Raw genomic sequence first — 26,786 nt, 5'->3', positions numbered from 1 at the left:
CCTGGGACACTGATAAAGCACTCTAAGCCAACCCCACAGTGGCACAGGACTGTACTTACGCTACAGTGATGCAGGCTTCTCTCACCACCTGGGATCTGAGATCCTTGGCTGACAGCTTGAAAGCACCATCCAAGAGCCGCAAATGCTGGAAAAACCCATCGTACTGTGCAGCTCCAGCAACGAGCAAGGAACGAACCTTCTTCAGCTAAAAAATCAACACAGTAGGGTTAGGACACTGCCAATGTGCATTTCAAAACAAAAGAAAAACGAACAGCTTCACTATGCAAAAATACATGTTGGCAAGTCTTTAAAGCAAAATCTTCAAAATACATGGCAGTAATTAAAAAGAACTGTGAAAAATTTATATTAAGCTCTAGAGTTAAAAAAAAATAATCTCAGAATCCAGAATACAAATACACAAACACATAATTCCATTTACATACCTGTTTATAAGCATTAAGATGCCATAAACATGATTAAAAAATATAAATGGTACATACACACAGAAATTTTAGCCCTGTAAGTGGAACTTTTCACAGTTGCACACAGGAGATGTTAATGCTAGCAGTTAACCTGTAGAATATGCAACTTTACATAAATCCCAAACTTCAACATCTGTGATGGCTTCTAGAAAAGCTTCCACTTAAATGTCAGCAAAAATGCGTTTTAGACTTTAAAAAAAACACTCAAACTTACTTGGTACAGAAAATTTAAGACGTAAAAATTAAAATAAAAAATTCTTTCATTACATGGAGTGCAATGACTTTAGGAAAAAAAAACATTTTAAAATACTGTCTGTCTGTGCTTTATGAAATACACCCACCCAAGCCTGAAATCAGATAAAAAGCTTACCGCATTAGTTCGCTGATCCCAATCATGTTTGTCATCTGAGAGAATTTCCCTGATTTTGTTCAACGTTTCTTCAAGTTCTCGACTAGAATAAATCTGAAGCATTAAAAATAAAAATTAAAAAAAAAAATCAGCAAGTTTTTATTGTTAATATCCTAGGTAATGTGATGAAGAAAAATACCTTGAGAAGAGTGAAAATACAATTCTAATCCCACAAATCTTACTCCCAAAGTTCCAGAGATCTGTGTAAGAGTTATAAACGGGCATTTTAAGACCAAACTGTAAGGATATCACTGAATAATGAATATTCATGAAAAAAAGGCTGAAGAAGCAACATTTTCCTTTCAGCATATTCCTTTCCTTTTAGCTGATCACAAAGATTTCACCTTTCACCTTTATGATGAGCTAATCATAGCCACAATTTCATTAACTCCACTTAAAAAAATAAATAATTCAATGGGAGCAGAGGTTTTAGACAATCTGCTGCAATACTATGGAAACTCAGTTTCATTTTCATACTCTTATAATGAAACTCAACCAACATCTTAATTCATTGCAACTCTTTTGGAGCTGGGACTCTCTGGGGAACCAACTGGGCTGTGAGAACACCAAAATTAAAATTTGTCTGAAAAATTAAATTAAAAGGCTTCCATAGCTTCTCTATGTATTGCTACTTTAAGACTATAATTTATTAACTTATACAGTCAGTAAATAAATATAAGGAGCCACCTCTAGTCAGAATTCTCACTATACAGTAAGACCACCAATACTGAAGCCTAAACAATCTAATCATGCAACAGTCACTATTTGTTTTTAAATGAATTAATGTTTTTATTGAACTGTACCTGTATAAGAACGGATTTTTAGAGAAGAAAGGAATAAAAAACCTACTCGTGAAAAAATAGTATTTTTAAATTAACCGATTTCCCTTCTATTTTCCTGCACATAACTCAAAGGATTTTTTTTTCTGTTTCCACTGCATACATAAAATTTAAAGTTCTTTTTCCCTTCAGACTGAGAACAAGTTTAAGAGAATATGAAGCAAATTACTAAGCAGAAATTTAATCCGGCCATGGTTTTGTTTTCTTTAAAAAAACCCAAAAAACCAAACTATCTTCAGCTAAACATTTCCAGTTTTTTTGATCAACAGTTTTTTTATGTAATCACATCAGTCAAAACTCACTGGCTCATACACAAGCACCTGAGACACCTTCAAGGCATAGGGCTGGCAGACGTGGGTCAGGACTTGAAGGAAACTCACACCTCTCTACAGTGAAAGCTGGACAGCAGCATGGTAACTTACATAGCACCTAAACAGCAGGGCCTGATGCTGCCTCGTTATTTCAGACATACGTTTTTTATGTGCAAGAGAACACACAGGAAATGAGGGCCAGTGGTTAGGACACCTTGTTTTGCATGAATTGGTTAAGAGCTGTGTCTAGCATGTATATATGCATCTTTGATCTTACTATTAAAATGATGCAATGCCTTTCTTCTGTTCTGCAGTTATGCTGAGTGATTCTTTTCTTTAAAATATCTTTATTTCCCAGGCATCTTCAAATTACTGTAAGGGTTATTCCAAATACAGTCTAGTTTTCCTGTTTCCTGAGCACATCAAATTAATTTAACTTACAAAGGATTTGGAACCTTAACTCTACTGACATCTACTCTTTTCCCAACACTTTAACAGAATATGGTTATGGAGGTATGCATATTTCATGCTGAAATATGGAGGAGGTGAAAGACATCACAGCTCTAAAACACCTTCATACTGGATTTCCAGAATAAACAGGCTAGGAACCTTTGCAGAAACAGATTATTCAGTACACCCAGACCAGCTTCACTCTAAGGTGGAAAACGATTTCTGAATATACTTTACCAACAAAAGTGAGATTTTTATTACCATGCAGCTGTGTGAGCTCTTCCAGGATACACTGTGGAAGCAGCTTTGTACTTCTATACACTTCTGTGACTGCATCCATAAAAACCAGAAAGCTATTCCTCATGATCATTGTTTCCTTCAGTGGAAGTCACTATGTATCTGATGGAGTATCTACTCCATCGCCCACAAAACATGAGTTCTGTATCACTATAAGATATTTGTGTATACTGGTAGCCTATTAATAGTTGTTAAACAACCCTAGTTTATTCTAACACTAGTTCTCTAAGTATCATACTCTGAAAAAAAAAAGTATTATGTGTGCCTCAGTAAGCTTTTTGATGAAAATTATTTCCATTCTGAAAGAAAATTTTTATTTTTCTTTGTAAGTGTAAAGGTCTAGTCCCTGGTTAACCCAAGATGCAGTTTCATATTACAGTGACACTTCATGCCATCAGAATTCACGACATGATTCAACCTCCTCAGAATCTCCCTTTACCATAACTCTCTTTAATCTGTCTCCTGCTCAGTTCAGACCTTTAATACACAGAAAGCTCATCCTACAGGAGGAGAGGCAAGAATTTCTTTGCCAACTCAGCATTTCTCTGTGAATTTATCATAAAGCAAGGTGCAACAAGAATGGAAGCAGGATGATGCAGCATTCACATTCTCTGCAAAAATCCCTTTGCTCAGGATTTTTCTCCTGGGAAGCTGAGAAGCCTCAGAGAAAAGGAAAACAATTATTATCTCATTTGCTTCTCTTGTGCTTTGCTCCTTTGAAATGGGTTTGGAGATTGTTTACCCACAGGTGATTGTTTCATTGGATTCTGGTGTGAGTTGTTTTGGCTCATTGGCCAGTCAGGGCCAAGCTGTGTCGAGACTCTGGAAAGAGTCATGAGTTTTCATTATTATCTTTTTAGCATTGAGTAAGTATCCTTTCTGTATTCTTTAGTATACTATTCTTTAATATAATATAGTATTATAAACTAATAAATTTAGTTTATAATACTATATGTGAGAACATGGAGTCAGATTCTTCATTCCTGCCTTTGTCAGGACATTTCCCAGCAAATATAATACGATGATGCCTTTTGGTGGCATCTAATTGAGGACTGTTCAATGCACACTCAAACCCCAGTCTGAAGTCCTGGTTAAGGTACAAAAACCTCTTGCAAGCTGTTTCATTAAGCAAATCCAGAAAATATGTTTTTTTGCTGTCAGCCTCTGTGTCATAAGAGACCACGTTGTACAGTATAGTTATTGCTGGAAGACTAAAATATGCTGGGCATCAGGCAAACACAGAAGCAACTGTACAATGGGTTAATGTCCACCCCATTAGCATTTCCAGGCAAGGAATTGAATTTTTTCTTTAATTACCTGGCACAAATAGAACTGAACTTAGAAATATTCAAATTGGCATTGCAGTGTAGAATTCAATAAGTGGTATAATTTAATTTTGTAATGAAATGAAAACCATAATGCCACTGAAAAATCCTGTATTTTCAATGTTATACACGCCTACCTTAATTTCACAGGAATAAAAAGTAATATTCTAATAATTTCTTTTCTCCCTGCCCTCAATTAATTACTCTTTTAGGAGGCCAAGATGAAACTAAGTGTTCAGCCAATGACATAATGCATTTTTTGCTCACAAGTTCCCACGTCAGACTTTATAAAAAGAACTGAACTTGTTTTCAAACAAATTTTAGCTATTAATGGAGTTATTCCTAATAATCTGAACACAGAATTTTCTTCTGTTTCAGCAAAGGCTTAAGTTGTAAAAACATGGTGGTTGTAACCTTGAATATGAGTGCACAATCCTGTCACTACAGTACTTTTTAGCACACAGATCCATCAGACTACATCTAAAATCACCCATCTTGTTCATAAACTGCTGCTATCCATTAGAGGGCAACATAAACACACCTCATTAAAGGCAACTGTAACGTCAAAGACAGAAAAATTAAAAGCTCAAACACAAGTAGGAATAATAACTGTACAGATGGAAAGTATTTTCAATATGAGGATTTAAAAACTGGGTACAGGTAAACAACATGACATTCCTAAAAAAAGATGAGCAGTCATATGAACAGCTTACTGGGAAGACAGATCTACCATTGGAGACTTTTAAGGATGATTTAAAACATACCTACAGAGTAAGTAATCTCAATTTGACTAATTCAAATGCACTTAATCTTCATCCAGAATTGAATCTGGTTTTCCTTTCTTACTTTCACTGAAGCCACTACTCAAACCCATAAATGTAATGAAAACAGAAGAGACACAGGAATGGGCCCAGTAACATCCAAACATCCTCATGCTGTCCTATGCTTTTAGAATAACTACTGGTAAACTACCAATATTTGTAGGTCATAAACATTCTTTCTTCACAAGTCTAACAGAGAAATTTCCCACTTCCTTAACAATTAACACAGTTGCAAAACATGAAATCTGCTTTGTTTTTTTATTTTTTTTCCTGAAAGATCAGAGACTATCCACAACTAGAAGCAGGAAGTTGGCAAGGAAGTCATTATTCCTAAGGACACTAAAAAAAAAAATAGAATTTTTTTCTTGTGTGCTCATCCATGTAACAAATATGTCATTTTGGAGTCAGCCACACATTTCTCTCCTGCCTCCTCACCTCAGCTTGAGGGAGATTAGTAAAGACAAATGTCTTTCACCTCTATCTCCTACAATTTACAGAATGACCTGCCTTCCCAGGCCTTCCCACTGTCTGAGCAGTCAGACAGAAAATAACGTGTGTTGGTCTATGTCCTGTGGTCACCCCAGTTTTGTCCCTGCAGTGTTACCAACCAGCCTGAGTAATCAGAGAACTCTGTGTGGGACTCTGTCCTTGGCACTGCACACACTAAGGCACTGAACTACAAGCATCACATTCTCTGTTCCGTGGAACATGGCTCTGTGTAACATAACAGGGATAAACAATATTAAGAGCTACATGTTTTTATCCTCCAAAGAATTCTTAACACAGTCTGAAGAGGCAAAGATACATAAAGCTCTTACAGTGTTAGACAAAGACTTCCTTGATGTGACAGGGATCATGGAGATTGAGTGCTCCCTCATGAAACAGACAGTACTGCTGCCTGCAGAAGCAGATCTAACAAATAACTATGCCTGGGAAATAAAAATAGAACAAAATCCTTCTGTCATTTGGCAACTATGGCTTACTGAGATTTTGGTTGTGTTCCACACCTCAGCTCCTCAAGGAAAACTTATTCAAAATAGCCCTCGTACACTACACACATATTAAATGACTCAACTATGTGAAAGTATCAAATACATGCAATTCCCACACTAAAAGAATAGAAATTCAAATCTGATCTTCTTAATTAAGAACTCAGAATCCAACAAGTTCATTAGTATGAAAAGAAGGCACTAGAATATTTTTCTAAGTATTACTAGAATAAGGACATGTATACCAGACACACATCATTACAATTCAGGTGAATTTGAAAATACAATTCTTGCTGTTTAAATTATTTGCCTATATTATTATTACTTGATTATGCCTTGAAATTTTAGCCCCAAACTTTCCAAACATCAAGTTAATATTTTTCTTATTAAAACATCCAATTACTTTCAGTGGTTCCCTGAAAAAGTTTGAGAAAAGCAACAAGGCATTTTAGCCAAAACACAATGTGGTAAATAATCAGTAGGAGAGTAAAAAAAAAAAGGTGGCACTTTTTTTGGTAACTCCTGGGAAAATCTGAAGAGCTTTCCAGGGAGACTCTAAGGTCAGAAGGAGGAAAAAGTAATGATGCTTGCTTAGAACAATGTAAAATTATGTAAATTTAAAAAGCAGGTTAAGCCATTATTGCAAATAACATATTTCTGAAGACAAACATGAATATACACAGCATCTTACCTGTACAGTAGGAACATCTGTAAATGCCTTAATAAAATCATCCTCATCCACAGCTCCAGCTCCTCCTTCTTTAGAGGAACCTAAATAAACATTAAATACTGTTAAATAGGATGCAATATACATCAAGGTTTGAAATCTCTTACAACCATCTTTCACCATACCTACTTTCAAACATTTAATATATCTTACAATAATGCTGCATTTTTGTGTAGAATTGTACATCGTGTGTAGACTCACAAGACTTTGAACTCTGACTTCACCATAAGAAAAAAAATGACCTTTTTTTACCCCAAATGAACAACTCCAAGTAATTTCCAATTTGACAACTTTAATGGTGCAATAATTTTTATTTTTGTGTCTAACTGGAAACATGTTTTGTATAACAATCCTCTAGCAGCAGCTTGCATTTGATTCTGAGACCTGCACCCTGACAATAAAAATGTTCTAAAATAAAGCCCCAAATTTCAAATTATTTACCAGAGACAGAGCTATTCATCACTAAATGGAATTCCTCAGGATGAATTTTCATCTTAACATTTGTGCCTTAAGTAATCAATCCTGAAAGTCTGGGCATTGATTTTTGTCTTTTCCATATGCTAACATGAAGCTAGGAAGTGTGCGGTACATTTCTTAGTCTTAAGGTTACAAGATCTTCAACAACAAAAGAAAAGACACAGCGAGGAGAATTTGCACTGGAGCAAAACCTGAACTTCAGTGACCTTATTTTCAGACCACTCATGATGGAACTGTTCTCACATGACAGCCAAAGATGCCCAGCAGAAGGACCAGGGAAGAATACTGATAGGTAACCTGCTGGTTTCACACTTGGTATACCTTGCAAATTTTACTAGCATCTTGTCTTAGAAGCTAAGACAACTCTAAGCAAGAAAACTACTTGGAAATAATGTCTGGATTTTGCTCTCCTGAAAAAACTCAGTTTATCAAGAAAGCCCCCTTTTTAAAGAAATGAGTTCAAGTTTGCTATCAAATCCAAGGTCATCAAATCCAGGCAATGCTACAAGTCTAGAACTCCAAGCACAAGGTGAAGCTTGGCAAATCCTTAAGTATCTTCAATAATTGCATCAGGAAGGTAATATGACAAAACATATTAACCACATGGAATCAGTCCAGCTGAACATTTCCTTTCTGAAAGGAAAAACATAATCTGTCACAGCAAATGAGTATTTGGGAACTAGTGCCTCTTTCAGAGTGAGGCCTACAGGGTAGATGGCAGAATGTCCTTCCTAACTGGCAGAATGAAATGGAGGCATCACACAGAGAAGACAAATATTTCACTAACTACAGAACAAATCAAAACCATAAAGAAAAAGCATTTAAGAGGCTGAATGGTCAACCAAGAAGAAAAAGGTAGGAATTCTTGATGAATCAAATTTTTGGTGGCTGCACTCTAACAACCATGGTTTACAGACCCTGATCACTTAATTCTAGTGAAGGAAATTATGCCTGCTGTCTTTGTATACATGTCCAGTTTGGAAGCACCAGGGTGCACTACTTCTACAAATTTGGTGGCAAACTTACTAGATCTCAACACTGCCTTGCAGAACAAGATCTCTCATATACCTTTGTGGCTCATTAGTGTAAAAACACAGAACCTGAACACAGTACCTGCAGTATGATATAGGAACATCTAATAGATTTTGAGTGCCTTAGCTCAAGGATGCTGCAAAGAGATGCTGTACACAACACATTTCAATGTGTGTATCTCCAACATCATCTGTCACAACTGCCAGTGGCAGCCAGAAGAGTAAAAAGAAATTATAACCACCTATTTCTTCTCCTTCCAGAGAGTAGAGGGAACAAACCCTTCCATAAAGTTAATGACTATTTGACCAGTTAAAAAAAATGAAGAGGGAAAGATTCATTTACACCCAGAACACACCCTTCTGCCACACAAACTTATACAGCTCTTCAAAGGGAGAATATCCTTGTCAGAGCAGAATTTTGTGGAGAGACACCTTGAAAGAAATAATTTGGCCCAGAGGCACCACGTTAAAGTAGGTAGTACAAACAGCTGCTTAGATGCTCAGATCATCACCTCATTTGTCTGTCCATAAATACTCTGACATTTAAGGAAGTCTCATAGAAACAAAATAGAGTCAATACACAATACCTAGTCATGAAAACAAAATAGAAAAGTAAGGTTATAAAAGTTCTGTATTATTATTCAGTTACATAAATACAAAAATACCTATGCTAACACAGGGAAAAATGTACTTTGCATTCCCATCCTTTACTTACCAATTTTTTTTTCCAGGGAATAAACTACAGAAACATTACAAATTGACACATATAGGCATGAAACACAAAAATACAGAAAAATGTTTGGGTTTCAAGTATTTCTAGCTCACTGCTGTACATCATAAAGATTAAAAGAAGAATAAGTTGCCCTTGCTAAGTAAGTACATGCTGTCACCTTCAGTCTACCCTAAAGAATCCCTTTTAAAATTACGAAACAGCATGTGTTACATGACAGATATTTCTAGCACCTGAACATCATCCAGTAATGCATCCTGAGGATTAAGGAAAATCCTTTATCCAAAGAATAACAATTTTTTACTTCAAAAAGAGAAAGAAGAGGGACAGACTACTATTTAAAATTCATTTGACATAGTCCAGACACAGAGAACTCTCCATCTTCCTGAGTTTCAACAACTAGTTCACATCTACAAACCAATCTTCTTTCTCCAAAAGTTGTTTTATTATCTTGTTGACTGGTAAAAAAAAAAAATATATGGTTCAAAGTTATCTGTAAACCACATTTCACTTCTATTTCACTGATCCTTCTCCTCAACTACATGATGGCATATGCATACCAGAACAAAGTATGAAGTAACTTTTCTTCATATAGTATAGAAGTCAAAAATCCACACTGCTTAAAGAGGAAAAATACTGTTCAATTTTTCCCTTTCCCTTTTAATCTCTCTGTAAGTATTTTTACCAATTCTGTTTACCAAGTCACTGTTTCTGTAGAGACAATCAAAAAATGACAGAACTCCACCTGCTGTTTCCCAATTCAGGAGAAAGTATTTTACTGTGCTCACAAGATACATAACAGTCATACACATGCAGATGCCTTCAAAGGATCTCTCATGCTTTTGTAAGGCTTGACTCTCCTCCACAAAAGCAACACCAGAGCTTTTCTAAATTCTCAATTTCAGACAGTGCTGCCTCCAGACCCCAAACTGATATATCTGACAGAGCACACATATAAACTGTTTTGTTGCTTACCTTCTCAGACCAAGCTTGTGATTACAAATTTCTTGTATCTCTCTCTAGTATTAATTCCTTCCACTGAACAGTGCCTGTTCAAGGCTCCCAACAGAACACACAGTCCTTTGACCAAATAGGGACAAGTTCAGCCACTGCGTTCCTAAAGGCAAGAACACTATAAACAACTCTAGGGGGCTTTAACCCCACTGCATTTTTAACATCTTTAAGTGCTCAGCACACAGCTAAAATTCAGAGCCTCATGAGCTGGGTAATTATATCACCCTGTCTTTGGACTTGAATCCAACTAAGCTTTTTTTCAGCTGAGACCCAGAAGAAAAAATTCTCTCACGGAGAGGAAGAAAAATACATGCAAGACATTTATCTACACTGTTTGTTAGTTTTCATTCCTAACTTTTACTTTTTCTTATCCTTCAAGCCTTCTAGTTAGACAGACTTTCAGAGAGCCCTGGAAGCCTCAGTTCCACTTCAGGAAGCTGGTGAGGATATACCAAACATAGCAGACAGACATGAAATGGAAACGTATCACGGCACCTGAAGCCCCTCTCAGTTTTACAGTGGCGTGGTGGGGGTTTGATAGGTTTCTCTTTTTTGTGTGTGCATTTTCATGTTTGTTTTGTTTTTTAAACTGAAGCTCAGTGAGTTTAGAAATGGAAGCAAAAAAAAAAAAAAATCCCCCACTTCCTGCAGACTGCTAACAGAGATGACACTTTCATGAGTTAAAGGTCTCTAACACTTTGCAAGGCCCTAGGAGTCTTTTTTTGGAAGAAGGTTTATTCCAGTCATAAGGCTGAGTTCAGCACTGGGAATAACTCAACACCTTCTAGAAAGGGTACTGTATGCAAGCAAGGGAATTACCCAGCCTTTTGTGAAATCAATTTTTTCACCCAGGAGTTAATTCCTGTGGTTGAGTTCTTCCACTTTTCAGACTAAAGCACTTGAAATACTTCCAATATATCACAACTTTGGAATGTTCACTTGCCCTACTGCCTTGATGCTCTCCCCAGTATTATCTACAAATCTGTACATCATGGGATGACAAAACAATATGGAAAAACAAAGATGCTGAATGTGATTTTGGACTTGTATTCCTGTTTTCCAAAAGAGAACTGCTTATTCAAAGCATGTCTAACTGTTAAATAAAGCACACAAGTGCTGGCCTGAAAATACAAAAGAAATTGCTCCATTTGTATTTGGTAGCAGGCCTTTACTAGTCAAATTGATTTTTTTCTACTTTCATAAGTCTTTTGACAAAAATTTCCAAAAATAAATTCCCTGTGAAAAAAGGGTATTTCAGGATATAGAAACTCAGGAGTAACAAATACTCTAAAACTCTGTTTCACTTTTTGTTCCTAAATCCTTTTCTTGAAACGTTTCCCTAAAAAAATTTAACTATTTTCTGATACAACATGCAATCACAATTTAACATTAGTAAACTCTGAAAGGGATACTGTTTCTCAGATGCCTTTTATCCCTCAGAAATCTCTAACTGTAGGCAATTATCTTACTTAAAACATACCTAGAGTAAAATGATGGGGAGCACTTTTTTTTTTTTCCTGAAATACAACAAAATGTTTTGCCTTTGTCTCACCTAGTTCAAAAGCTTCATTTCTTATCTATCAGAGACTGAAGCAAAAGATGCAGTTCATTCTGAACTGAAAGAAAAAATGACTGTTACCCTTTTGGCTTTGTAGGTTAATCAACAATCAGCTGTAAATTAGGAACAGACAGCAGCTTCAGCTCTGCGTGGGATAAATGGCCAGGATAAGCTCAAGTACTTACTCAGCTTTTCATATAATAGGTGAACTGGCAACTCCCACTCACTCCTACTGACCTCTCTCGTTCTAGCACTGGGACAGCTGAGCACTAAGTCACTCAGGGGAGGGGCTAAACCAAGAAGAAAATAAACTGGCCAAGATGAATAGTTTCACTGAGCAATTTCCCTAGTCTGCCTCACTGTGGGGCCATACAAACACCAAGGCAGCACAATCCAGAGCTGACTCAGGATACAAATGAGTTAGAGAAGACAAGGAAGGAAATTAGCCCAGGCAGCTTAAAAAAATACAGCTGCTGAAAGTCTAAGTACAGGCTGAGGGGAATAGAGCAATGCTTAAAATGAACTCAAGGAAGGACAACTGCAGAAGCTACATGGTGAAATGGACAGCCTCACTCACAGCAGGGAGTGGAGCGCATCTAAGGAAACTGCTGACACCAAAGAAAGATAAACAAACAAACAAGCCAGTGCACACACACAAACTATAAATAATAGATCACAACAACCCTATCAATGACGAAGGCACAAAACCTAATTGTTTCTTCAGCATGATACTTGCAATAATAACCACATTCTGTTCCCAGCCATAGTGGGCAGATGTTGCAAAGGTCATATTTAATTCTTTGAATGTGCATTCTGTTGTCTGTTAATCTCTGTAACCAGGATTTTTCCTGAATCTTCTGTAGCTCTCAGTCTTTGCAAAATCTTTGTTTATCCTTGGGTCAGGCCTTATTATTTACTTTTAAAGTGGTATCTGTTGGGGGCCAGGGAAGGAAATTCCAGTGCTTCATGATCTGAATTTCAACCTCTGAGATGGCAAGGGTGACTTTTAAGGCCATGTCTGTGATACACAGTCCTCCTCATGTACAGACTGATCTCAATCTCAGTAACTCAGAAAGGACTCTCTTTATCTTTCCAGGTATCATAAGATTACAAAAATAGTCTAGAATAGCATCTTTTCATAAGTCTGGCTCTGTAAAACAGGAACTAATGATCAGAAAATTGGCTGGAGACTGAGAAGTTTTGAAAATTCCCTTCAGGTTTTAAACTACTGAGTTATCTAAAGCTATCTGATACAGTGTGCATAGAGACCTTGTTGCATTAACAGATTCTAACATTCTAGATATTCTTATTTACATGTTTCAAAAACTCATCTGTGAACTTCAACTGACAAACCTACAAAAAACCTCCCATACAACCAACAAATAGGTATTCTTCAGTCTCAAGTATCTGCATAAAGCACAAAGGTGTTCTTTCATCTTCATGTGACAGACAGTCACCTAGTATATAGATGCTTTCAGCTTGCCTTAGGTTAGGAAAACATTTGAAAGCAATAAAGAAGCAGCAGTTGCTCAAGTAAAAACCATTTGGATCAACATTAGACAAGACTGTTTTTTTAAACAAGAACCATAGTTTCAGATAGTTATACTGGTAAAGCCTACAGGATGGATATAACTAGACCAACTTAGATAAAATTATGTTAGTTTAAGTAACTTGTACTGTCAGCATCACTTACTGGCTTTGCTATACAAGTTAAGAAACAGATCATGCTGCTAATTGCCACAACTCTGCCAATAAAGCTTTGGGGAAGACCAAACTATGAAGAGCTGCAGAGATCCTAGCTTAGATAGAAGTTTTCATCAACTGAATTTCAGCTGCCTTGTGTCCATTTCCTGAGAGAACAGCAACTGCATCTGCAAACAAGTAACTCCACATTCTCCAAAACCCCTCTGTTATTATAAACTTTTGCAAGCACACACCTTGTCTACCAGAGAAACCTCACAAATAGAACTTCACTGGGAGATTAACTTACTGGGTCACTCAACACATTTGTCTTATGGTAGTTATTACCTGCACATAGGGAAACAGAAGAGTGAGAGAACAGCAAAAGGAACCTGCACCAGTCCCATGGGCCACTGCAGTTCATGATTCAGTACCTTAGCCTAAAATACCTCTGCCTGAAGTTGAACTGCCTTTGACAATGACACCCAGGCAGGCAATTAGTATCAGCAAACCCGTTCAGTTGCTCCAACACAAGCCACTAGAGTTTTTGAAATGAAGTTCAGAAATATGTTTTAAAATCATCAGATACAATACTAACCCAAATGAAAACCCAAATGAACCTTCCCCCCACCCCGCCCCCAGCACCTCCACCAGCAAAGCCTTCCTGTTGTTTTTAACCAGCTCAGAAAACAATTCAAGTGAGTAAGCAGAGCAGAAAAGCATTCACTAGAAAGCCCACTTTAAGGAAACTGACAGATGAATTCTGTCATGTTCAGCCCCAGTGACTGACACTCACTCTGTCCTGACTTGTCCACCCCACTTCCTCCAATGCCAAAAGTCATCATCCCTGAGGCACCCAGAAAGTCATTCAAACTGGAACAGCAGCATAAACTGAACAAAACAGCACAGTATCTTGAAATACCTTTACAATATGTTGTATTCTTTAATTTATCTGCCTTGTTAGAAATTTGGCAGACACAGTAGAGACCTTCCCAAAACAGCCTACCTGTACTGCGCCTGTTCCATTAAAACATTCCTCTTACATGCCTGAGACATTGCTCATGAACACAAGTTTCCACCCAACAAGTGAGTGTGCTGTCTCTGAGGGCTGAGATGCTAAGCAGAGCTCTCCATGCAATTATACATCCCATGAGAAAACAGGAGCAGGAAGGACAAGCAGAAATTAGGAGTGAGCTGCACTTACAAGAAAGAAAGTGGTGCCAGATTTTCAACTATTAGGATAGCACATCTCAAGCCCTGAGGTGTGGCATGTTAATCAGGTACAAATACAGGACTCCTGTACTAAGAGGAAGCACAAAATAATTCTTAGGTGGACTGAAGATGATAGCACCAGCACATATATGGTAAAATTTGAAGCTGCTCTTGAGCATGCAAATTCCTTTGGAATTATGTATTGAATATAACATGCTACAGGAAACTTAGTCACTAATGTCTGAAGCTGATTCCTAACACTGAATGCATAGTTTCAATAAGTTTAGCCTCAATTCCTTTGTATACAGTTTCACAGGTATAAAAGATCAATAATACTAGCTCTTCACAGACATGCTGTGGCCATCAATTCTATTAATAAACATCTACCAAGCACACAGTAAATAAGAATATTACAAAACAAGAAAAATAACAGTGCTATACTTAACACAAAGTTTAGACAGCACACATTAGGTAAGACCAAAGCCTGGACGTGGTAGAAGACAAGCAGTTCCTCAAGCAGCGACAACAGAGATGCCTGACTTTTTAGGCTCATCTCAAATTGATTAATGTTGGTTTCTACTCAACTGGAAGCTCATGCAGTCATCTTTCTATTCATGCACAATGTTCACGCTCCCATGGTAATCTTTCAAAGCACTCATGTATTTCTTTTCTCTACTGGCACTCAGTTTTCATAAATAATTAAAAGGACATACATATGCAACCCTGGCCCATTTGTTCAGTTTCAACAGGTGAGTTTGGAAGTGAGGCTAATTTTATGAACATGATAGCATTAGTCTTATTTTCAGTTTTTAATGTAACTTCCTAATAACCTATTTACATTTTACTTTAATTTGATACTAGTTTTACATTTGAATGGGAAAATTGCACTAATTATTTTACATTACAGAAATTACTGACAGCATGCAGGAACACAAACAATTGGTTTGTACCATCTGTAATTCTGATGCCAAAACAGAATGATTTGAGATACTGTGATGTAATAGTTTCAGTAATATAGAATTTTCATTACTGTTGTCAGTATCCATTTGTGTATTCCATTCTGGAACAATTCAAACAGACCCTTTAATAACAACAATTCACACCACCTGTCACCACAAACTACACAATTACCGTTTTTACATGTTCTAGATAATACATGTTGATCTTCTAGAAGTTCACTAGGGCAAGACAGAAGGTTGAAATAACTTGACTTTGAAGTCTTGTTTTTTCTCTTATACTGTAAAAACCATTTAATTTATACATTCCAAAAAATAATTTCCAACACAGGTGCAAATACTTCCATTACAAAAATAATTTCCATTCCGTGCTTCTCTGTTTGAAAGCATATACCATTGTCAAAAGAAATGAAACAGGTTTCTTAAGCCTCTTCTCCCACACACCAACACACTACCCCTATGAAGAGGAATCACACCTGCAGGAATGTTTTGGAATGGTTGTCTTTGCTTACTGTTCAACATAGTCACAGTCCCTAAGGGCTCCAAGCAGCAGGGTCAGCTGATTTTAGTCCACTTAGCTCCTCCCTCCTTCCTCTTTTTTCTTCTAGTTTAACTCACATGAAAATACAAATTGCTTCCTCTTCCTATTGCTTGAAATAACCAGTACTCAGCGTCAGCAGCTAAACAAGGGCTGGGTTGTCTTCCTTATTCTCATCACTGTCTGGTACAACCATGATTGCCAGTAGGATGTCTGGGACAAGAACCCCAGGCAGAGACGTCACAAGCAGGCTGGGTTACATCTTGTGGTGTGCTTTTATCTCCAGACCTCTTTTGTGCTCCACTGGTACTCTCTCCCTATTTTATCCATTTACAAGCTGACTTCTAAACTATAAGCCTTTTGAGAAATGACTTGTCTGATATAATACCATGCTTATACCAACATAATGAATCCTACAATTTAACTGAAACTTCTAGGAATTCAGTGAAAAATAGGGTAGTATGAACTATCACTTCATTGACATACAGAAACCAGAGAGGCTAATGAACAGTGTTAGGGACACATACACATATTTCCTGAAGGTATATGTAAAGGTGTGTATACATATATATATGTATATTCATAATTTATCATGTTTGTTTATTTTCATTCAGTTGCCTTATTAAGGTGGATTTTTCAATCCCCCTGCTGAAGAGAGCTGCAAAGGAAGGTATTTTGCTATAGGAATGGAAAACCCAGTGATTGCACAATCATTTATAATGTCCAAGGAAAACAGAGCACTGATCGTATGGAAGGGATCCCTAACATCAAGTGCCATTCAGGAGAATAAACAACAACAAAATCCAGTAACTCTCAGAGAACACAGAAAGCTGAAAGTCCTCCTACCTCCCTGAACTCTGTATTAGGTTAAAATAGCTGCAGTTCATGACCGTAGGATTGCAACCCAGCAATTCCATGGGCAAGGATCTCTTGGGATGGAAGTTAATTGACATTAACTGTGGGGAAAAGGAAGCAAATAGGCATTCTGCAACGAATTCTCTGATGCAGACTCTGATACCCAAGGCTAATCTCTAAGGCTGCTCAGAATGACAAAAAGACTTTTTAGCTGGGATGTTGAAGAAAAATCCTTGAATTTCACCACCACCCAGAAATCAAAAAGGAAACAAAGTGCCACAGAATGCTGGGGTGCTTTGCTGACTAGTATTACCTCAGAGCAGCTTTACATCATTCAAAGGGCCAGGTAGAACAAGGAAAACCAAAAGAATCCTAGTTTATTTTAAACAACAAAGAGAGCACTTTGGAAATCACTTAATGAGGGCTAACAAGAATAACAGAGGAGATATTCATGGACTTCAGAATTCAAAATAAAAAAAAAAAAAACCACAAAAACTTGTGGGCATTGATTATTATGAATTCTTCTGGTTTTTGTACAAGTGAACATGGAACTCTCTTGAGTCTGGAGACAATCGATACAGTGAGCAGGAGTCTATCTTGTTTCAAGTCCATTCACTAACCTTGTGTATTTACAGTTCCACAATTACAGAAGCACTTCTAACACAAATGTTTCTTAACTACAGCACCTAGTTCTAATGAGGTTAACTTCAACTATCTTTCAGTCTCAAACCTGCTTTATGCAGGGCCTTTTCATTTAAACTTTGTCTTACAAAAGCCTCTAAAGGCTACAAAATGCCTTCTGCTAGGAAATCAAGCAAATAAGCACCATTTTAATACTTTTCAACAAAGACCTGTATGTCTTATTAAGAAGGGGAAAAAAGCATAATGACAGATACAATAATGAGAGTGCAAAGCAATAACCAATACATAATATTGCCAGCCCGCCAATGCACTAAAGATTAAAAAAACCCCAATGAAATACAGATAAAAAATATACCATGCAATATCTTCATGCTGAAAATGCTGCAAAATGTATGAAGTCCACCTTGTTTCAAATTACAGCACTAAGACTAATGCTCCAGCCCCACAGAGGTTTTTTGTAAAAAAATTCAAAAGAAAGTTAAGAGAAATTTCAGTCATGATTATATTTCATCAGCAAGCATTTCTTCCAAAGGCCACATGGCTCTCTTGAGGAATCACCATTTCTACATTTAACCCATTTTGAAGACTACTGACCTAAACTGACATTTTGGGAAAAGAGAGGATGCCAGACTTCTTGTTAAAGCAGCCTGAGGTTTGCTACCCACACTTAGATTACATAAAGCTTCCAAATGGTATACAAGCAGGCAATTCCCTAGAAGACTTGGAACAGGGCTTTCAAATTTGCAAGAGAACTTGCCAAAGACCTATGAGAGATCTTGAACAGCACAGGGAAAGGAATATAGCTCATTTGGCTGACATGAACTGAAGCCCTTTTCTACTGTAAATTATGGCCTTCCTTACCATTAAAAAGCTTCTTGAGCCATACTGCCAAGAAAAAGCCCCTGAGTATCCAATTTCTGCGAGGGCAGGACACAGAGTGCACATCCTCAGCAATAGGAAGGCTTTAGAGCAAAGAGGTATTTGCAGAGGCTCTACCACCTGAATGAAGAGCTGAGAGCAAGTGTATCAGAAGTAAGCAGATCAGCTGTGTGCTTGCTGGCAAAGGTCTAACTTGGCAAAGTGTATCGACCACGGAATAAGAAATATGCCAAACAAAGCACTGCCCCATTACGTGGAAGACCTATCACTTCTCATTCATCACTAACAAGAAGCTCAGTGTCTGAACATCTCCAAGCAGAAAAGCCAGAGGAGAAACAGCCTTCTGGATTCTTTACTCCCAGGGCAGGAAACCACTGTGGCTGCCTGATCTGGTACTTTTTTGGCAAGCTGTCTTCAGCAAGCTTGATCATGCCTGTCAGCAAATCCACAAGTTCTACAAACCTTCCCATCTCAACTGCTAACAGGAAAATGTCTGGCACAGTTATTCCCAGCACAAGGAGAGAGAATTCCAGGCTGAGTAGAACTCTGCTATTGCTCACATAAGACCTGTTTTACCTGCCTTCCTGGACAATGATGTTGCACTTCCAGTGCCACCAAAGTACATTTCCTACATTAAAATGAAAATGCCCAAAGCATTGAGAAATTCTTTTTTTTTTGAATATCAGATGGGTCCTTTCACTTGAACAGCATATCTGGGCAGTGGTGGAATTACTCATTTCTTCCTTAAGAACCATCTCCATGACATATATAATGAAAAGCCAAGCTCACAGGCATCTGAGGTATAATTCAGCAGGTGTCAGCAGGCAAGAAAGCCAGAGGTGTGGCTAAGGAGTTCAATTTTCTTAGCTTCAAGACAGGGTAGCCTCAAACCCTTTCTGGACCCAGGGAAAAAACCTGTACTTTGCCACCTACAACTCACTGGAAAACACTCCTTTGTCAAGCAACATCCTATGACAAGGATCTCTGGGATCCTTTAAAATATAAAAGGCAGTTTAATCGAATGGAACTTGCAGTAATCTCAGCCTTTGCTCAACACAATTTCTATCTGCACTAAATTCTGCCTGGTCACAGAAGGCTGAAGAAGAGAAACTGCAGTAAAAACTTGCTTCAACTGCAGGTCACTTCCATGACTAGAGATTTTTGTGGAAGGGAAATAAAAAGCAACACAGTTCAAGGAGCTGCTCGTAGTTCTTCCTCCAAAGCTGAATTGCAACTTCTGAAGATGGATTAATGGATATTTGAGAGTCAGAGAAAAGGGACAAGCAGGATCAACAGGTGGCAGAAGCACGAGGTGAGCAGTGAAAGCCTGAAATACCCATCCAGTGCTCATGAGGAAAAGGCGAGAAATGGCACGCCCACTGACTACTGGCATGGAATGCAGTGGTGAGCACAAGGATGTGGGACTGGAAGATACAGCAGATTCTTACTACATCAGCAAGAGCAAACAACTTCCAGAACTATAAATGAAATCCATGGAGATGGCAATTTTGGGGCTGGAGAAAAATCTCAGGTGTACTTTAGGCACCTGCAAAGTAGATCCTACAGAAACTGGATGCGAAAGACCATCAAGGATTTGTTGTAGCCATAAAGATCCAGGAAGTCTCTAGGATAAACAGAATAGGATGACCTAACTGGGCTCTCCAAAGACCATGGCTCTCTGTGGAATAAAGGTTTCTAAAACCAGCATTTTGTCCCATCATGACAGTGTGCCTCTAGACACTTCTCCTGTTCTTGCTCGTGTCTCAGGCAGTCGTTTCTGACCACTGTCAGCTGGGAGTGTGGGCTGCCCAGGCCTCCAGTCTGACCTTGTGTCATTGTTCATATGAAGATTATTACAGGAAACTCCTCACTTCTGGTAGAGACTATGACCTTATTGTTAAAGAAATACATTTGGCATCTACACTAATGTTCTTGATTAGGCTAGGAGATGCAGGATTTGTAAATAATGTATTAAAATTCTGACTACAGACATCCTACAGAATGAAAAAAGAAGGGAAATAGATTGGTATGTAAACACACCCCAATATTTTCCTCAGTTGAAAGGAGATGGTATAAAGCAAGGAATGACCAAAGTACTCTGGTTTTGGCATGCTTAATTTTAATTTAAGTTTGGCAATATAGGAAAAAGAGAAAAAACAATGTACTAATTTTTGGGGTTTTAATCTGCTTTACTACTGTATTTTTAGATAAACTGAAAAATCAGTGAGTGGTTATTCTGTTCTTATCTCCCTTCACCTTGTATCTCCATGTTTTTACTGCAGAGGATGTAAAGTGAAAGCCTACATGTAAAAAACAAAAATTAAAAACCATCTATATTTAGTAAAATATTATTTAAAGCCCATATTGAAATAAACAGGAATCCTAAGCAATCAGTTCTGGTACTATGCATATTAGTCTTGCATGCAAAAACCACCATGCTTCAGGTTAAAGAGATTACATTATAATTAGTTATTGATTTATATTTACTCATTAATAACACTTAGTATTTGTAGTAATAACAACAATAATAAATATCAATGAGATAGTTTCCTTTATGGAGTCTTTTAGGTGGTATTTTCTGATATATATTCCTATCAATTCTCAGCCACACTACGACAGTGTTGATGCAGTCCTATGGAAATCTTTTCAATTTATTAGGAATTCTTAAGATTACTATTGAAAACCAATAAATTTTCAAAACATCAGCTGTATCTTAGTAATGTGAAAATACTTAAGGCAGCTTATTAGCCATGCAGATTTTCTTCCAAATTCTATATTTGCTTCGCAGATCACATATGACATTACATGAATAGGAACATGGAAAAATTACTCTTACAAAAACCCCTTACTAAAAGAATCACTTATTCATAAAAACCCTGTACCTGAAGCATGGTGTATTTCCACAGAATTATGTATTTTTTTTTTGAATGTGTACATGAACCATCAAAAAAGCAGCCACTTCTTTAACAGTAAACAGTTGCTTTTGTTAGGCTACCCCCGCCCTAAAAAAATGCGGACTTCCCTGTTCTAAGATCATAATTACTAAGCATTCCTCATACACTGCTTTAGAGCTACACCATGAAAAAAAATCCTGCCAAGGCTTTTGGCCCTCATTTTTTATCTTTCACAACCAATTTCACAATACTGACAGTTAAAAGAATAATAATAAAAGTCATCCAGATGTAACACACACCTCTGATGAGGGCTCTGGGTGATGGCTAATCCTTTCTAGCCATGTGAAGCAGTGCAGACCCACAGTAAAAATTTTATCTACACAGACCTTCTCCAGAATTTCACAGGATATTTATATATACAATAAGTGCAGTGTGGATTTCAGCAGAGACAGCCATACATATATATGCATATCAATATATGTATTTTTTTCCATTCACCAACATAAACGCTATCTCCAGACATTAATTTTATTTATAATACAAGAGACCTTTATAAGCTCAGTGTACACACAAAACCAGACAGATATGCACACACCTTTCCAGATGAATAATTACATAAAACAGGGTCCCTTACTGTTCTCAGCTCTGCAAAAATACTGCAGTCATGAATTAAACATCACCTTGCAAAGTTCTCTGTTTTGTGCCTCTCTGGCAAGGTTTCTGGGAACACTGATTAGAATCTGAATAGCTTTACATTACCTCCAACCTTAGGCCCACCAGCTGATCCCGGCTTTCTTGCACTGTTTGAAGGATTTCCTGGCTTTTTAGGTGCCGGAACCTTGAAGGCTGAAGCAGCTGATGATGGCCTATTTCCATCCACTGACTCTTCATCATCAAAGCTTTTGTCTAAGAAAAGATATGTTAAATAAAAACAGAGCTGTTAGAATGGACATATTTTCATTTCCTAACAAACTATTTTCCTTCACATTTCACAGAAATTCACAAAATGCATAAATAAAAACAACTATTTATCAATTTGTGCTGTCTCTGATCTAGGAATAAAATGACAATGGGAGATAAACAGCATTTTCCACATTTCACATTCTTATAAAATATTATTTTTGCTTCATAATTAACCACAGTAGAACTAAGCATAAAAAAATGAATCCTACACATCCACTCCCACAAAGGAAAAATATCTTTGCAGAGACCGAATTTTTTTAATAATTTCTTAATATTTTCCCAAAAAGAAAGCCCTTAATATAATTTTTATCATTGCAGTCTACCGAAGAAAAATGCTTCTCCTTTTCCTTCTTTCACTCATGCATGCATTTTCTGCTACACATCCTCCCACAATGTGTCTAACTAGCACTCCCTGTCTCCTTCCTTCCACCCAGATTTTTCAACTTACAATCACAGATCCTCTTGCAGATCAGCCGCCTCATTCCTCTGATAGCTCTTCAATCCCCTCGCCCTAGCACGGACCCAGCACCTCACATGGCCACATGCAGTAAATTCTTAGTACCAATCAAAGATTTGATCAAAATCTGCTCGCAAACACCCAAGATCCACCACTGAGATTTGTGCCGGCATCTTTCTCTCCCTTCCCTGCACTAGGTGCTGCACAACCAATGAGCTGCAAGGTGACATCATCTTCTGGGAGCCAACGCCAGAGGAAAAGGTGAAAATTCTCCATGCAAATAAATTCATTCCCACACATGGTATTTGCCACTATTCCAGTCCTTCGTTTGAAAAATCAGACAGGCAGACAATATTCAGAAAGAGGGCTTGCACTCCTCTTTCCTATAATTTCAGGTTTGTGTATTTTTAATCATGAGAGAAATTCATGCCTAGTGACTAAACAGTCTCAATTCAAAATACTGTGCCTTAAAAGAACCCCAACAGTAGAACATCATGTTTTCCCCACCCACTTAGGGAAGAAGGATTTATCTATAAGCTTGAGCACAGAAAACACCCAGCCTATGGTTCCTGTAATAAATAAAATGGGCGAGGCTGAGACACAGCTGCACTACAGTAATGAAAAACCAATTTAGCATATTACCTGCTCTAAAACCTGCCATTTGTTAAAAAAATATATATATATTGCAAAACTTCATCATCTCTGGAATGGTTAACTGTTTACCCTTTGCTAATTCAGTACTTGCTCCTAGGGAAATGTCAACTATATTTAACAATGCAGCCTCCCAGAGGAAGGCAGCTTACATTAAAGGGTATAGCAAGGTTTTGTCCAGCAGCACTGGCAGCACCATCGAACGTCACAACACCCTGCATTTAACGTGTCCAACATCACTGCTGCTATAGTTAGCACATTTTCCTAGCATTTGCCAAAAGCTGTGTTTTGCACTAATGAACCTCCATGATCAAAGAAACAAACCATCACAAGAAAAATATGGATGCATATTACCAATTTGCATTAACATTACTTGCTCCTCTCCTATAAACACTGATTTTTAGGTGGATCTTGCTAAGAGTAATTGTTTGGATCTGTAAACTCTCCGAATGGGAGGAAAAGGCATCAGCCTTCCCCCTCACTGTCCTGTGTGTTGCCATGGGAACAGCACTCCCGCTCAGCATACGGGCTGAGCCAGAATACATTTTGATTCCTGATGCTTTTACTCTCACTATCTTAAATAGAACCAGACATCAAGAATTCGAGCAAGGAAAACCACTAGCACAAAGGCCAGATTAAGTGAAATGACTTAAACACTGTCATAGAAGGGTAAATGGCAAGGGTTAATATCTAGGATACCCACAGCATTACAGGTAATTTTAAATTAGAAATATCTTGCAGATTTTTGAACAGCATGATCAGATCAACACTGACACGTGAGTATGGAATCATGAAAACAGACTAAAAGTGAAAACAGGCTTTGCAAATAAAAATGGTTCTATTGCTGCACTTTCAAATCTGACGAAGAAACAGGCAAGACTTTCATGCTACTACCCAACAGCTCCACAATGCTGCACTGATATGCAAATATTGCATAAGCCTTTGAAACAATAAAGTTATTTGCAATACAATCCTAAAAATAGAAACTAAACATTTGCTCATTTATGCAAAATCTCCTAATCAACAAAAATCTAGACAACCCCAAACAACTGTGTACTTTGGGAACCAATGACTCAGATGAAATAATCTTATTTTTACCAAACAATTCATTATGAAGGAGTATCAAAGATGGGTAATTATAGAAGTTACTGCTCAACCTCAAAATGTGCAAACAGAATTCCAGAACAAAAATGCAAAAGCAAATATTTCGACCCACTGTGTGTATTAGAGGATACATTAAATAATGTTCTTGGTAATACTGTCAAATTACATTGCCTAGTTAAAAAATATTTTTTCATACATTTTAACAATTGTTAACACTGCATTAAAAATCTACACTATGAAATAGTTTTATACAGTTTTTCAGTCCACATAAAACTCATCTTTTTAAAATAAATGCCTATTTTTCTTAAGATACACAGAACTGATTGAAGCCACTGATACATGGCTGTTCTTAACCAGACTTTTCATGGTTTATGTTAAAATAAATTTAAAATTGCTGTGCTGTTACTTGAAGTGTTCCAAAATAACAGCACAGTACCATAAGCATGTAAAATTAATAGCTGAAAAGGATCTGTTTGAATTCTATTAACACTGAAGTGATAATGCAGCTGAGCCTCTTTTGTTCTGGATTTGTTTATTTTTTAAATAAACATAAGCAGGAAATTTTCATAGTGTCTTTTAAAGAAACCAGAGGTTTTCCCCACCCTTTTAGGCCTTTACACTTTTACTTCCCTAGGATTTACCATCAAAATCCCGAGCGATCTTTAGGGACATTCCATTTTCAGCAATCTGCCTTACACTGTGAAGATCCAAAACCAGAAGTCTGTATTTACAGCACTTCATGAAAACAGAGCACAATACTTGCCTCCCCTACAATGCAGCTTCCATGTGCTCTCGCTCATCTGCAATGATGCACTAGCTGGTAGCTCCTGTAAAAGCATTTCCATGTACTTCAGCATGGAGAAGCCCGGCTCCAGTTGGAACTGCTGCTCCCCGGGGCATAATCAAGGAGCAGTTCTGCTCAATCTGGCTTTACTACCAGCCTTGGGCTGGCCAGAGGAGCGGGGATGGAGCTCCTGACAGCCAACACACAGAGCATGGGGATCACTGTATTTCAGTATCAAACTGTGCCTCTGATGTTAGTTTTATGCAGTCTACAAGCAAAATATATCTCTATAACGGGATGTCATAAAAGCCTAAAGGCAATTGGTATTTCAAAACAAAGCCATCTGATAGAAGCAAACTTTTTTCATTCTAAAATGGCTGGATAATTTTCATTCTAGGTCATTTTAACACTTTCAGAGTATCAAATTTTACGTATGCAAATAGACCTGACAGTTGAGAAAGCATTATCCAAATAGTGTTTTAAAACAAAGCTCCAAGGTACTAAATATGAAAAGCCGTATGAATTGCTAGCAACCCACAGAACATATTAAAAGCAAAACACAATAAACTAAAGACACTGAGCCTCAGTTAAATCCCACATGTTCTGGTAGTTGATATACAGTATTTTAAACCATAGTGCATAGGGAGTTTTGGAGGTAAGCACACTGTACAGAGAAGAGCCTGGAATCTTGCACTGCCAAAAACTCCTGAAGAAACCTGATGAGCACCAACTGCTCTCACTCTGGTACAATCTCTCTTCCAGATGAACAACTTCAAAGCAGGGGAAGAAAAAATTCATGAAAAGGTTGTTTTTACCTTCACAAAGCTAGGAACTCAGGATCTGAGCATTATAAATTTTCTCTTCTAATGGCAGGCAGATATCTGCCCATAGGGGATGCTCTGCAGGTACAGTGCACCAAGTGAGCTGCTATCAACAAACTGCTGTGCATTTCTACAAAATTTCTGAAGAACTGTCTAAGAAATCTTTCCAGTAAAAACCCACCAAACCAACCTGCAGGACACATCAGAACCTAGTCCACTACACTTTCAGATCTTATGATTTACCAAAGTTATTTGAAGATTAAATGCATGCAGACAGACCAAAACTTGAACTATCACAGAGCATTAAACTCTAAAACTCTTAAGAAACAAACTATGTCATTTGAACTAAAAATAAACAAAATATATGTGCTATCTTCCTTGCAGCATTACTCTTGGGGGCCAGATCACAAATGTGTAGTGTATGTTTTCTGAAGTATTTAGAGAGATGAAAGCATAAACATTTATAAAGAAACTTGATATTCAAAGAACATTCTAGTACTCCCAATATTTTAAACTCCAGAACAATCTACTTACTGGGATTTACCTATACAGCAGTAAAGGTAATTATGTATCCAGTAAATGTAAAGATATATCCATTGAAAAGGAGAATCCAGAGGAGAAATCTAAAGTTTTTCATATCCAGAGAGAAAAAATATTTCATTTTCAAAGAAGATTAAATTAGAATACCTTTATTGTTACTGCAACTCAAGCCTCCACCTTAGCTGGTTTGAAGATTCATATAATTAATGTGACATTCTGGTGTCTAACATTTTGTAAGTCATAGTCAATAACAGAGAAATAAAACACAGTATCACCTACTGTGCAAATACAAGCTCTATATTCTACCTGTACTACTCAGCAGCAGGAAATCAAAAGTTAACTGACTTAAA

The 26,786-nt window shown here is 37.4% G+C and overlaps 1 protein-coding gene across 20 annotated transcripts in view; it reads right to left on the bottom strand.

Moving 5' to 3' along the window:
• The window catches only part of CLASP2 (cytoplasmic linker associated protein 2), a 146,914-nt gene that overhangs the window by 66,627 nt on the left and 53,501 nt on the right, over positions 1-26,786 (bottom strand). For 15 of the 20 annotated variants that reach the window (XM_058021685.1, XM_058021696.1, XM_058021718.1 and 12 more), the window contains 4 exons: positions 21,876-22,022; positions 6,615-6,694; positions 853-945; positions 60-205 (listed from right to left, as the gene is read on the bottom strand). In XM_058021685.1, the coding sequence (XP_057877668.1) occupies positions 60-205; positions 853-945; positions 6,615-6,694; positions 21,876-22,022 (466 nt within the window). Of the gene's footprint in view, positions 1-59; positions 206-852; positions 946-6,614; positions 6,695-21,875; positions 22,023-22,527; positions 22,733-26,786 lie in introns of those variants that run through there. The other 5 variants (XM_058021791.1, XM_058021858.1, XM_058021810.1 and 2 more) reach the window with 1 other exon arrangement.

Source organism: Melospiza georgiana, chromosome 1 (genome assembly GCF_028018845.1).
Source record: "Melospiza georgiana isolate bMelGeo1 chromosome 1, bMelGeo1.pri, whole genome shotgun sequence".
Taxonomy (NCBI): Eukaryota; Metazoa; Chordata; class Aves; order Passeriformes; family Passerellidae; genus Melospiza; species Melospiza georgiana.
This window is presented reverse-complemented; position numbering and strand designations above follow the sequence as displayed.